This window comes from Strix aluco, chromosome 3 (assembly GCF_031877795.1).
Source record: "Strix aluco isolate bStrAlu1 chromosome 3, bStrAlu1.hap1, whole genome shotgun sequence".
In the NCBI taxonomy this organism is placed as follows: Eukaryota; Metazoa; Chordata; class Aves; order Strigiformes; family Strigidae; genus Strix; species Strix aluco.
The window spans coordinates 122,090,000-122,104,344 of NC_133933.1; the positions used below are offsets into that span (position 1 = coordinate 122,090,000).

The window sequence follows — 14,345 nt, forward strand, 5'->3', positions numbered from 1 at the left end:
GCTGTACTTACACATCTCTAGGTGCACTAGTGTTTAAATTCCCATCAGAGGGGATGAAAATCTAGTCAATAACATTGATAGTGCCTAGACAGCAACTCAAATCAGTAGGTGTTTACTTTAAGGTAAAAGCTGAATTGTTCTCTCATCATCACCGGCTGTACTGACTACATCCCCACTGATTACAGGGGAATTTCTGTGCACCTATAAACACATACAGCCAAACAACTGAAGTGAGATGTCAACAGATTCACATCCTAAACAGATTCCAAACCCTCTATCTGGTTAGATTTAGGGTACCTTAATTTGGAACAGTACCCCACCTTCTGTGCCAGGCCACATTGTTTAGACTACAAATTTTTACTGGCAAAAATTTAAGTCAGCTACTAGGAAGGAGCTGTGTGAGAGAATCTATGATACCTTAACAGCATTACTATGTTGGCAGAACTTGATAATTATACCTCATTTCTCAGGAAACATATAATTTCCAGTTAATTTTGCTTTATTTGTGAAAACTGGGCTCAAATACAAAATGCCATCTTGCAGGATGAAAATACATTTATTCCAGCAGTACACTGCCAGACCTCTATGGTATACTGCTAATCCTAGGAGAGACACACAGCCTTAGTACTACCTATTCTCCTCCCTCTTCAGGGCTCCAAAGTTGAAGTATATGTTGCTCACTGAAGAACAAGATTAATGCAAAGAAATCTGCTAGTACTTATGTATTTACTGATACCAACTCTAAAAACTGTACAGCTAGAAAGCAGTCTTTTAGTGAGTTTATTCAACAATACTGTATGATTATTACTTTGAACAAAATACTTCAAAGATAAAGCAGTTACATTAAAAAAAAATCTAGTGTAACAACTAATCTCATGATGATTGTCTATCACATATTGGCTACCATCTAAGTTGCCTAGCTAGCAAGCATGTCTTGTTCAATGTACAAAACTTGAGTTTGAAGCCATTTAATATTCCTTATTCTTCCCAAGTGACATACAGTATCAACAAAGTGAAGAACAAGAGGAAAAAAGGCAGTTATTTAAGTACATATTTTAGTTTAAAAGAGCTGTAAGTACAATAAAAATACAAGGAGGAGGACAGGACAAAGTTTCTTTCATAATACTTATGTTTACCTAATATAGGTTGCTCCTTATATTGGTGCTGTTCTGTTGCTATAGTTAAAGTTGTGTCAATACTTCAATTATAAACCTCTGTTTGGAGGGCTTTATACGGCCCATTTAAATTAGATGGCCTTAATTTTTTTTTGAGAGGTTTACTGGCTTTGGATGCTTCTTTGCACTTGTATATTTTTAATAATTTCTCTCTAATACAAAAGGTACTTTGCAAGCAGCTATTAAAAAACTGAAATAGATACTGGTAAAGAAAAGCAATACAAAATTTATTCTGCATTTTCTACATATAATATTGAAGGTAACTTTGTTTATTGTGTGTATTACAGCATGCATCCGAAAGGAGCTTTTTTGAGCTTTCTAATATGCTTGGTATTATATTCTTTTCAATAATACGTTTTGAAAAATAGACTTGAAGAGTCCCTCCTTAGCCTCAGGTAAATACATTTTTTTGAAGGGCTGGCAATACTTACGTATGGGATTCAAACATGCATTTTAGTATACTTGTTCAATTATGAACTAATGAAACCACAACTATTTGGTCAAGTTCATCACATTAATACAGATTTATGAGTAGCGCTCTAGTTTTCTGATCTTGTTAATTCTTCTGTATTACAGTTACAAATGCACCACGGTCATTTAAAACCAAAGATTAGTCCTTTAAAAATACCCAATTTAAAATGCAGTTTAGTATTAGGAAAAAACAGGCTGGCTGTGTTGTCATATAGGAGTTCACAGTTCAAAAGCTGGAGCTTGGTCCAATTTTTTTTTCCCCTAAGAAAACAACCAAACCACACCACCATTCTATACTGTGAATAGGTGACATTTAACTATGTACATAGGGAAATACATTGTTTCTCCTTAGTCAAATAAATGGCTTCTATAAAGACTTTTGTGGGGAAGTAATTATGTTAGGCTGTGGCAAATTAGAAAGAAAGTTCAAATTCTGTAGGACTTACTCTCTACAATAACAATCAGATGCAAAAGTTATAGCATATTAAAAAGAAGCAGAGAGAGAAAGGAATTTAGTTTGAAATTAAAAGGGTTAAAGTTCTCATCCCTCTAATTCACCACAGTTTGAAGGTACCCATTTACTTTGAATAATTACTATATTAAGATGAATTTGTCTTATGAGAAGTGACACACACATTAATGACATCCTAAGAAACATGTGGCACAGTGGGAAAGGGCGGACATGAGGTAGGAAGAATCAGTCTGCAGCTGGGTAATGTTTAAGCTGACACACAAACCATAACACTAGTAATGCCCTTAAGAGACATACTCATCTTCTTGAGAAACAGTTAAAAGCTTACTTAAAATCTTTGCAATCGGCATCCATTCCATTTGGCAAACCTCTGCCATTTATTTTAGTAACATCCTCATCATCTCCTTGTTTAAGATCTCTGTTTTTGTCCTCCTCAAATGGAGAAGCCTTGCCTTTCTGATCTCCTTTCTCAGGTCCATCTGTTTCAGCATCTCTAGTGCCCTGAGGAAAAAGAATCTGTTTGATTCTGAATATTGAACAGAACACAATAGGAGCACCACAAGGTGACCTAATTCTACACTACAGTGCACGTAAACAATACAAACAGTTTGTTTTCAACGAAATTGCATTTGGTGGGTAACTTGGTCATCAAGTTTCAACCATATGCAATTAATAACTGCCAAAACGTGAAAAGGAATGCCAAGATTTATAATGGAAGAGCTAACTCAACCTTAACTATAGCGGTGCTGTTAAAGCAGTAACACTTCAAATTAGATAAAGTTTATTTTATACAGTTAAAACATTTAGTACAAAACAATCCCGTATGGAAATGTAGAATAGGAAGATCTAGAATAAAGCCCATCACACATTTTTAAATTAAGCTATTTGCAATCTTCTTCCTATCTTTATTTAAAGGTGTTAGGAAAGTACTTTTTAAGACAGCTATTTAGTCAAGTTTCCCAAACCACTTCCCTCTTCTGCCCCCTCCAACCAAGGAAGACAGACAGATAGCAACTACACACTTCCTTCCAAAAAGAAGAGTTAAAAAAAGAAAACAGACAGAGTAGAAAATATAACCATATACAACAGTAAGATCATAGCAGGTAACTAGGCAAGCTTAACACTGCATTACTTACAAAAGCTCCTTTCCTAAACCGGGAATCCAATTTATCAGCTGGAGAGGAACTTAACACATATTCTACCATGCTCACTCCAAGGCCACCACTTTCTGATCGTGGAGACAATACAGCATTTACTTCACTGTTTCCATGAAAACCCTGTCCAGGCTTTCTCTGTACCATAATAGGTTGGGACATAGAATGGTCTGTTAAAAACAAATAAATAAATAAAACTATTGTATTTTTTTTAATACAACTTGTAATATTTTTGCATTTCATTACAGAGGTGATATTAAACAAGACCAAAATTAAATTACATAAAAAATTCCAAATCCCAGTTTCAAAAACTGTTATTGGCACACAGCTACCAGTGCAGTATATGTTTTCACAATTAAAGCTGAAGGAAAATCAAATTGAATACACAATTAAAATGTATAATATTTAGTTTGAAATAACATTTAGTAAACATGATGGATTTTTCAATACATATACATCAATCACTTACGAGGAGTTCCCCATGCAGTCTCTCTCCACTCATCACCAAGGAATATCCCCTTTTGTCCATCTTTTGCTGAATCATCAGGTTCCCAAAACTTTTTGGCAGGTAAAAGCTGTTCCAAAGAGAAGATGGTTTTATTTAAAATATACTTATAAATGGGCAAAAAATAGCAATGCTATTAAGGGGATATGCAAGTAATTAATTTTAGATACCAAAGTCAGCTTTACATAAGGAAGCACACATTGCCAAGGAATAATTATAAATGCTTAAAAGTTACGTTCTGTTACTGAAGCTGATGCTGTATTGCTCAAATGACCTCAACAGACTGAGATTCTGAAATTATGAGGGAGAGATACAGAATACAGAAGCAGCTGTGAAAAAAGCTAATAAAGTTAATCTCCGTATTAAACCGAGGCAATCCTCTCAGAAACTTTTAACTAACAACTGCCTTCTTTCCGTGTTGGCTCAAAAGCTTGGCCTTGAACTAATACTATCACAATAACCAGAAACAGCGGCAGTTCACTGTAAAGTTCTGTTCACTTAGAAATGCATCACATTTCAAATTTTAGAAAGCGACTAACACACATGGTGGTAAGTCAGCTCCTTTAGACCATAGGGATCCGCTGGTTACAGATCTGTGACACTCAAATTTGAATTCTACCAACAATTTAATTTAGCTGTAATGATTTTTCTTCATTACTACTTCTAAAGCAGAAAGTTCCAAGTTAGATCAGTATGACTTCTTGTACTGTCTTCAAGGACAGAAGACTTAGTGCAATGTAACAAAAGCATTGCAACAACCAAAACAAAAATACCTTAAACGTCAGCATCCTTTTTGCTTTTATTTTACTACTATTACTTTATTCCTCTAACTCTTCCCATCGGTAGCAGTACAACTACCAAACTCTGTGTATCACATTTTCTCTTGAATATGTAATTAAAAACCTGTATTCCCAAACTATGTATTACATATTTTACAAGGTCCATCAACCGAAACTACAGTGAAAACAACTTGCAAAAAAAAAAAAGCGAAGAGCTCCAAAGACAGCATCGGAATCCAAATTTTGCAAAATGTAACGGTCAATTTAGAATTCTAAAATTTTGTGAATTTAGAAAAAAAACAAATGTAATCTGATAAAGCTTTGTTTGCAATAAAAGAATACATTCTGAAGCTTTGACTCTCTTGTTACTTAAGTGACTTAAAAACCCTTCTGAACTTCGCAGCTGCTTAGTATGAACCTTGATGAAACTATTAACAAGAGTATTTTTTTTAGGTATTTCTTAATATAGCATTGAAAGAGCTTGTGAAAACAGCTTAAAGAAGGGGGTAAGATTGTCATCAACCAGCCACAATATTAAAGCTGAAACAGAGGTGACAGCTTCTCTGGAGTAACGTAAGGATTGTTGATTACTGTTTTCCCATGCTGGCCAGAGCTCTTACCAGAAACAAAGTACTCTGACTAGCTAACATACTGAAATTCCTAAGTTCCTTCCATAAATTCATTAACATAGAAAGACTCAGGGTGGAGGATGAAGAACAGCCAAAGCTCAACAAAACTACAGAAGAGTATTATGCTTGTGAGAGTGTTATACTGTTATAACCTGCCCTGACAGAGACACCCACTTTCTCCATGGGAGAATCATTACCAGGTGTCAACCAAACACACTTTGGGAGCACCAGGGTATTAAGTTTACCCCAAATTTAAGGGATGAAGTTAGCCATCAGAGGACAAAGAAACAGATTAACAGAATCTTAAAACTGCAGTTCAACTAAAAGCAAAATATTATAAATTTCAGATCACCCTATGCAATTTACTCATTCTTTTTAGCTTTATATTGTAACAAGTTTGCAATACTACTTATTTTTCATTTAGCAGGATAGTGGTAAAACAGAAAGCAAGCATTTCATGATATCTATGAAACCTTAGTTTTGAGAATCATATTTTATTTTAAATGCAGTCTAAGACAAGTTCAAATACGCGTCCAGCTGAGATGAGAGTTAAGACAAATGTGAATGTGTCACAGCCTAACGCAACCATGTCAGAATAAAACAGATCGACTAATATCTTGGGTGTCATAAAACGAGCAGCACCTTAAAGCATGCTTACCCTGAAATCAGCAAATTCCACTATCATACAGGTGTTCAGAAAACACAATGTGAAGAACAATATGCAAATCTAGAGCAGAACACACTGCAATACTGGTTTTGATTTCAAAACTCATGCACAGGATTTCTACCAGAGGAAAAAACTGTCCACTGATAGAAAGCAGCAATAATCCTCACTGCAAAGGCACATGTTGTTTTGGGGGGACTTTTTTGTTGTTGTTTGGGGTTTTCTTTGGTTTGTTGTTTTTTTGTGGTTGGTTTTTTTTAAACTACATACTCTCAAAGTCCAAACGAATATATTCAACTGCTTGATGTCTTCATGTACTCTGGTACACAAAGAATACAGAATATCTTTAACACAAAACATAATGCATCATGTACTCCTCAAGCAGCTAAATTTAAACTGTATCCTACTGAAGATCAGATTTGCAGAAAATATTTTCATTAAAATTTTTTACACAACAAAGTCCCTCAAATATTTAAATAAATGGTATTTTTAAAAGTTTACAATTTTGGACCTCCCTGAGGGCTAGTGATTTAGATTTATTATTTATTTTTGACAGATGATGGATATGACATACACTAAGCTCTTTTTAAAGGGACATTTTAGCTACTGGATTGCCATATAAATGAGCAGCCCTAACAGCTGTGAACTATTTCATTATGGAACTCAAAAAAAAAAAGAGTACTTTTCAGAAAAACAAAACAAGTGTGTTCCTCTTTACAGACAAGACAAAAACCCCACTTGATTAGTTCTAGTGAAAAAGACTTACTCAAGAAGTCTTCGCAAATTAAAACAAGTGGCTAAAATCATTGTGCTTTGCCCTTTGATAACATGCGCTTTGCTCAGTATTTCCTGCATTTAATCCAATAATAAAAAAAAAAGAAGCTTTACAAAGATACATCCAATCCTAATTCAAAATAATGGAAAAGATTGCCGTATTTCTTACTAAGCTCTTCCAACAGTACACTAAAAAGTGTCTTTTTCAGTATCAGCACTGATCCCCCATTATGTCCCTGGCAAATGAACAAAGCCCTTTTCTATGCATAGATAATAACCAATTATGCTAAAGCTGCCTCTTAACCAGCTCTCTGATAAGTAACTGCACAGTCTCGATTACTGGCTCCTGAATTAAGGATTTTTAAAATTATTTTATTTATTCTTAAGATCAGAAGTTATTCCTACAGAGCCTTCTACAATTGCTCCAAATGAAGTTTTGACCCCAGAAATGGATACATTGTCCCTAAAATGAAATTGGTGTGTGCTTTGGCCTTGTAAGTTTCTAGAAGAACAGACATTATCAAAAAAAAGATTTAGTTTTATATTCTGTTTGGCAATTAATTTTATGTACGCCTGTATTAGGTCACACCAAAGGTCCTGAAGCCCACTATGCTGACCCTGAAATAGCAAACAACAGATGCCTAGAGAAAAGAAACAGCACCATGTGTCAGTATTTCTTCAGAATATTATCATGACCTTAACGGTCATGATAGCTTTTGGGAGCTGGAGCCAGAAGCATCATCTGTGTTTAACCAATCTAACAGCTAAAATTTTAGGAGACATTTAGAGAAAGATGCCTGCAATACAGCAGATCTCTTGCTAAGAAAACTTTAGTCTGTTTCTTTACAGAATAAATTAACAAAGAATTGCAAGACAGAAACAGATCAAGGAAACCGTACATCTGGTTCATGTTATGCTGTCCTATTCCCGATACTGACTGATACCAGGCTCCATCTGGATGCAGCTCAGATGGATAGCTTAACAGAAGGATTTCCAGTACATATTACTTCCAAAATGTGTTAGAGCATCTTAGAATGGTTTGGGTTGGAAGGGACCTTAAGGATCATCTAGACCAACCCCCCTGCCATGGGCAGGGACACTTTCCACTAGGATCAGGTTGCTCAAAGCCCCGTCCAACCTGGCCTTGAACACTTCCAGGGAGGGGACATTCACAAAGTCTCTGGGCAACCTGTTCCAGTGTCTCACCACCCTCATAGTGAAGAATTTCTTCCTTATATCTAACCTAAATCTGCCCTCTTTCAGTTTAAAGCCATTACCCCTCATCCTATCACTATATTCCCTGATAAAGAGTCCCTCCCCATCTTTCCTGTAGGCCCCCTTTAAGTACTGGAACACTGCTATCAGGTCACCCCAGAGGCTTCTCCAGGCTGAACAATCCCAACTCTCTCAGCCTGTCCTCACAGGGGAGGCGCTCCAGGCCCTGATCATCTTCGTGGCCTCCTCTGGATTCCCTCCAACAGGTCCACGTCCTTCTTATGTTGGGGACCACAGAGCTGAACATGGTACTCCAGGTGGGGTCTCAGCAGAATGGAGTAAAGGGGGAGAATCCCCTCCCTCGACCTGCTGGCCACTCTTCTCTTGATGCAGCCCAGGACACAGTTGCCTTTCTGGGCTATGAGCACACATTGCCGGCTTGTAGTCAGTTTTCCATCCACTAATACCCCCAAGTCCTTCTCCACAGGGCTGCTCTCAATCCACTCATCACCCAGCCTGTATTTGTGCTTGGGATTGCCTCAACCCATGTGCAGGACCTTGCACCGGGCCTTGTTCAACTTCACGAGGTTTGCATGGACTCACCTCTCCAGCCTGTCCAGGTCCCTCTGGATGACATCCCTTCCCTCAGCGTGTCGACTGCACCACACAGCTTGGTGTTGTCAGCTGTACCTGGTCTGGCTGAGCCAGAATTGGTTTTTCCCCTGTAGCAGCCCTCATGGTGCTGTGTTTTATGTCGGGAGCTGGCAGGGTGTCGATAGCACACTGGTGTTGTGGCTACTGCTGAGTAGTGCTTACACAGCACCAAGGCTCTTTCCAACATTTCCCCCCCACAGTGGGACGGGGTGGGCAAGATCTTGGGAGGGGACACAACCAGGACAGCTGACCCGAACTGACCAAAGGGATATTCCAGACCATCTGACGTCTGCTCAGTATAAAGCTGGGAGAAAGGAGGAAGGGGGTGGGGTCAGCCTTGGTCCTCCGAGGCAACCACTACGTGTATCGGAGCCCTGCTTCCTGAGAAGGCCCGACATCGCCTGTTCATGGGAAGTAGAGAATAAATCTGTTTTCTTTTTTTTGCTTCCGCGCACGGACCTTTGCTTCACTTTGCTTATATTAAAACTGCTGTTGTTTTACCCACAAGGGTTGTTTTGTTTTCCTATCTTATTTTCTTTCCCTTCTTTGCCCTGTTGAGAAAAAAAGGGGAAAGGAGGGGAAGTGATAGAGCAACTTGGTGGGTACCTGGCATTTAGCCAAGGTCAAACCACCACATCAGCAAACTTGCTGAGGGTGCACTCGATCCCCTGTCCATGTCACCAACAAAGATGTTAAATAGCGCTGGTCCTAGTATCGACCCCAGTATTGAGGACTATGGTACAATGAAGACAGATTTCACTGACTATATTCCTTTATTAGCACATGGAAGAGATACTTGCTTTAGGATTCACATAGTCCTGATTTTAGTAATGATGTGAAAAGTAAGACGTAACAGCCTCCTAACGCCAAGTATTGATTCCCAGTCAGGGAAAAAAAAAGACCAAGGAGGATTAGATTAACAAGAAATTAATTTCAGTTCAGAGAAAAATCTATCCTGACAGACAAAATGAAGAAGAGAAAAACTTCCCAATAGCTAGAAGCAGATCACTTGACATGACCTCCCTTTCACACCATTCAAAAAAAAAAAAAAAAAAAAACACACAAAGAGGAGAGCACATAAGAATGTACAACTACCAAATCTAGATTACAAGGGTATTTATGAGGTCCTTTCCTTTAATATTTTTGAAGGTTATAATCAAAAAGGTTAGAGCAGCCATGGAATCTATTCCAGAACTACTTTATTGTTGTGTAGTACATTAAGAAAATTACTAAGTCAACCTAGCAATGTGAACCTGTATTACCTCAAGATACCCGGAAGACACTGTTGAAATTAAAGACATAATAACCTAGTAAGTGCAGGGTCACAATATAGTATCAACTTCTGATGCTGTATTACCATACTCTGGCTTTGTGTGTGTGTTGGTTCTGCTGTGCTTTTTTTTTTTTTTAAACATCTTCACAGATCCACAGAATACCATGAAAACAAACAAAATCATAACCATGCAGAAGTAGCTCAAACGGAGATAACCTAAACCGAAGATCTGTATAAGCAGTCATATATATCTCAATTTAATTCCCAGGCATTTGTGCCATCCTTCACTTCCACTGCTTTCAATCTTTCAGAGTACTTTGTGGGTGGCAAAAGAACAAACACCAATATGAATTTTACCAATCCATTCTATCACACTGCTGTGCTCTTAGTTCAACATGAATTTATTTCATTACCATGTCCTGTCAGGGCAAGTAACGCTAACACATGCTGATTACTTTCTAAACAGTTCAGGGAGCTGCTTTTGAAGGAGCTAACTCATCCTCCATGGTTTAATATGCCCCCCCTGCCTTCAAAAGTACACTGATTTAAAAAACCCCAAACCAACCAAACCAGTCAAAAAAAGTCATTCGTCCCTTTAGCTAAATTACGTAAGAGCACTCTTCACCCTGGTTAAAAATCTTTCTTTTAAGGAGTATTTATCAGTAAAAAAAATAGTAAATTACCATACATTTCTGCTACGGTATGCTGGTTTCTGTTTTTCTGCAGCCAAACCTTTTTGAGATCCCAGTCTCCTTGGCTTCTCAGAGGTAGTAAGCAATTGTTTCACTAGCTTAGATACAGTGACACTGAAAACATGCCTCATTTCATAGAATTGTACACTTTCAAACAAATTACTCTGTCACCTCCCCAAGAGTATCAGTCATCTAATAAGACTGACATTGTAACACAGTAGATACAGTCAACAACCATCCCAGTGTTCCTGCAAAGTACTTCAGAAATCTTCAGTTGCCTGAAAAATCAATTTGGTCTTAAGACAAGCTCTTTGCTTCATGTCGTATAATTTAAGATTTCTTAAACTGTAACATTTCCAAACCACCAACTGCATTTTCAGCCCTCAGTAATTACCTCTCCCATTCCCCGAGATTCTAGGGCAAGAGCTTGAAACTCATGATTCATCTCATCCACAGATCGGACCTGTAGGGGGAAAAACAAAAGAGCGATCCATTAATCAAATATATTTTTGAAAGTTGAGTTTGTAATACTTCACATGATTTTTGACAATTGAAAACACACACAAAATTTGCTACTCAGTCTAGACTAAACATGAGTTTAGATTTCATGAACAGATACAGTTAGTAACTAATTTAATGAAACCATGCTAATATAATAGCACGCAAGAAATTCTGAAAGACTTAAAAATTATCTTCATATATCTGGATGGATATCACTCACTATGGAAACAATGACCAACATTAACTTTGCAACAAATGCAAAAAAATGACATTGCAGATTTGGACATAGAATATTCTTTGGAAAGGAGATGAGCCGTTGCACAGTGTTACTGAGTACACTTAGCAGCAAACAAAGAAAAGCTCACAAGACAGGTCACAAAAGCTACTAGTGACATGTTGCTTTTAAAATCTAGTAACTAGCATGATCACAATTTCTCATGCTTTCTTCCAGGAAATAGTACTCTTCCTTCTCTGTGTGTTGTCTTTTTTTCTATGCGGTAAATATGAAAGGTATATTACTAAAGCAAGAGTTGTTGCAGCGATAAACCACCTCATTTTCCACGACATGCAGACACAATGCACTGGGTGCATTCTTTCCTGAGAAAATGGTTTCCACAAAGAATTTTTAAAGCCACGACAAGCTTAGAAAAACAAATTAAAAAAGGGAAATTCAGATTTGTTTCTCCCCTTCCCTTGTTCCTCAACAATGAGATGCAGCTGGGTAGAATGGTAAAGTTATTCAAGTTCAAAGTAAAATTAAAGTTTCCCTCCCAATATCAGTCTCTCCTGAGGAGTAAGTTTCACCTAGCAAACCCATTTGTTTACATTAACAAATACAACAAAATGAAGTTACTCCATACAGCTGGTAACACATTAAGATCACTTTTCAAAATACACTCAAATTTCAGGCAAAGAAACAATCTTGCACTTTTAACATTCCGGCCCAAACAGCTTTTCCAATTCTTTCTTGGAGTTGGAATAGTGTTAACTACCTGTCGATAGATGCTCTATTCTCAGAATTCTACTCTCAAAATATTGCTATTGCCCCATAATCACTATAAGCCGTTAACTTCTAAGGTTGAGTGTCTCCATACTTTTGAGGAAGAAATTTCACAGCTCAAAGAAATATTCCCTCAGAAAAAACCAATATTTTAATTAAGACAGATTCTGAAACCAATTCCCAACAATTTCAGTGAGCTACTGAAGAGCAAATTTAGTTTCACTGTGAATTACAGGGGGGGAGGCAGGAGGAAGGAAATCAGCATCCTGGCCTTTTTAAATGTCAGCATCACTGGAAAGTCAATTAGGTTGATTTTATTATTTTAAAAACTGAAATCAGAATTTCATGTAGCCTTAAAAAAGCTAAAGACATTTTTTTCCGAATGAATTAAAAAATAGATCATTTATAATTTATGTGAAAGAAGCTCTTTTTTTATTAGCTCCAAGGATAATAAGATCTTTGTGCATGCACACAGAAAAATTCACTGTAGAAGAGGAATTATTTAGAAAGAAAAATCAGAAATTCTAATTTTGAAGACTTCTGAATTTGGATATTAGAGTTTCTGAAAACAGAATTTATTCTGTATATGGTTGAGAGATTTGATTATCTTACCATAAGCCACTGCCCATGCTGAAGTCACGCACTTTAGTTTCAATTACAGTCAAATAGTAAATTAGGTACTTCTGTCTCAAAAGGTGGTTTTGCTCTAACAGTATCTCTAAACAAAATTTGTAGCTAAAGCTTGCCAAACAATATTTACAAGAAACACTACCCAAATCACTCTTAGATAAAAAACAACCACACTTGAAAGATGTGTAAGTTTTCAGTTGTGGGTTTTTGGTTGGGTTTTCTTTGGGTTTTTGTTTTTTGGTGTTTGGGTTAATTGTTTTGGCTGTTTGGTTTTTTTTTATTTTATTTTATTTTTGGTGGTGGTTTTGTTTGGTGTTTTTTTGTGCTGTAAGACCAAATGCTTATTTTTCACAATCCAGCAAAGTTCAAAAACATGGCCACACACATTTCCAAGTCTGTAAGAAAAGACAATCCAAGAATCAGGGTAATACCACAGCTAGCTCCTTTTTTTTCCTGAGCATTTCAGAGTCAACTCTAAGAAACGTGACTTTTTCTGAAACTGCAAATAAACTTTAGTACACTGAACACTGATTTTGCTTACTGGCCCCTTTCTTACAAACATGAAACTTAAGTGTTATCTACTACTAGCAGTAGCAACAGACATAATACAGATATTGAATACATTTTTCATAGACAAGTTTACAGATTGCAGAAAATATAGGCAGCATTAACGTCTTCTGAAGATCTCCCTTCTTCAATGTTAGCCCTGTCACTACAACAAAAGAAAACACCCAGAACGACAACCACCAAGCTAGATGTACTACATATAAAGACATGCCCTGTCCCCAAAGGAAAAACTTTGGTTAGCATCATCTGTACTACCAGGAAGTTTTATTTTCTCTAATTCAATGCCAACATTCACCCAATTCATATGCTCCAGAAAAAAATATATTTAACATATACTTTTTTAACCTCAAATTCAGAACATTTGAAAAACAATTTCTCTATTTTCATTCATTCCCTGTCATCTGGAATAATTCATACATCAAAAGAGGCCTACAGCACATACTGCTCAACGTTTACAATTTTTTCCTAGTTTTGGTTGATTATGTATTTTCTCTTGTTTTCTTCTCCCCCGACAATCACCCTGAAGACTCCTCTTTCTCCATTTACCACCTACCTGCTTTGGGGATTAGTTGCTAGATCTAATCTTAGTTTTCAGGAGTTGAATGCTAATAGCCTTTCCAACTAAGAGAAGCAGGAAATGGTTCCACACTTCTGATACACATCAGATCATTCCACAGGGCCCCCAAATTATGCACAAATGGGTACTACACACGAAAGAAGTCTTTAAGTATAACAATTTCTCACGCACTGCTGTTAAATAGAACCTTTTAAGTGTATCCATGAACTTTTCCCCTTTGACACACTGATAGAAAATTCTGATGTTTTTGCCCTTCCACAGAACCTGGATACAACATACCAGCATGTATTAGTCCAGTTTTCATCACAGCATTAGGAATGAGATTTTAACACAGAGTAAAAATAAAATTATATTCTTTTTTAGTAAACTCTTTCTTCTTAAAGTTTACACCCTCTCTTCCCTTGAAATTCACAAAACTATTTTAAATCTAGTCCTACGCAAAAACCTCTTTACTCTGTCAAAACTCCCAGTTAAGAGTAGTTATCTCATTTCTTTATGTATTTCACTACTACTTCACACTATGCCCACAAGACAATCCTCAACACTGAATGCTGCAATGTTCAACCAATAAACTGAGTTCATGACAGAGCTGAGCACATCTAGCCAGCTACTG

General features: G+C 37.0%; 1 protein-coding gene across 11 annotated transcripts in view; it reads right to left on the reverse strand.

Annotated features, from left to right (window-relative positions):
• PUM2 (pumilio RNA binding family member 2) overlaps positions 1–14,345 on the reverse strand; it is a 77,213-nt gene that overhangs the window by 37,881 nt on the left and 24,987 nt on the right. For all 11 annotated transcript variants that reach the window (XM_074820123.1, XM_074820130.1, XM_074820122.1 and 8 more), the window contains 4 exons: positions 10,852–10,920; positions 3,742–3,847; positions 3,255–3,442; positions 2,447–2,619 (listed from right to left, as the gene is read on the reverse strand). In XM_074820123.1, the coding sequence (XP_074676224.1) occupies positions 2,447–2,619; positions 3,255–3,442; positions 3,742–3,847; positions 10,852–10,902 (518 nt within the window). In that variant the 5' untranslated portion in view covers positions 10,903–10,920. Of the gene's footprint in view, positions 1–2,446; positions 2,620–3,254; positions 3,443–3,741; positions 3,848–10,851; positions 10,921–14,345 lie in introns of those variants that run through there.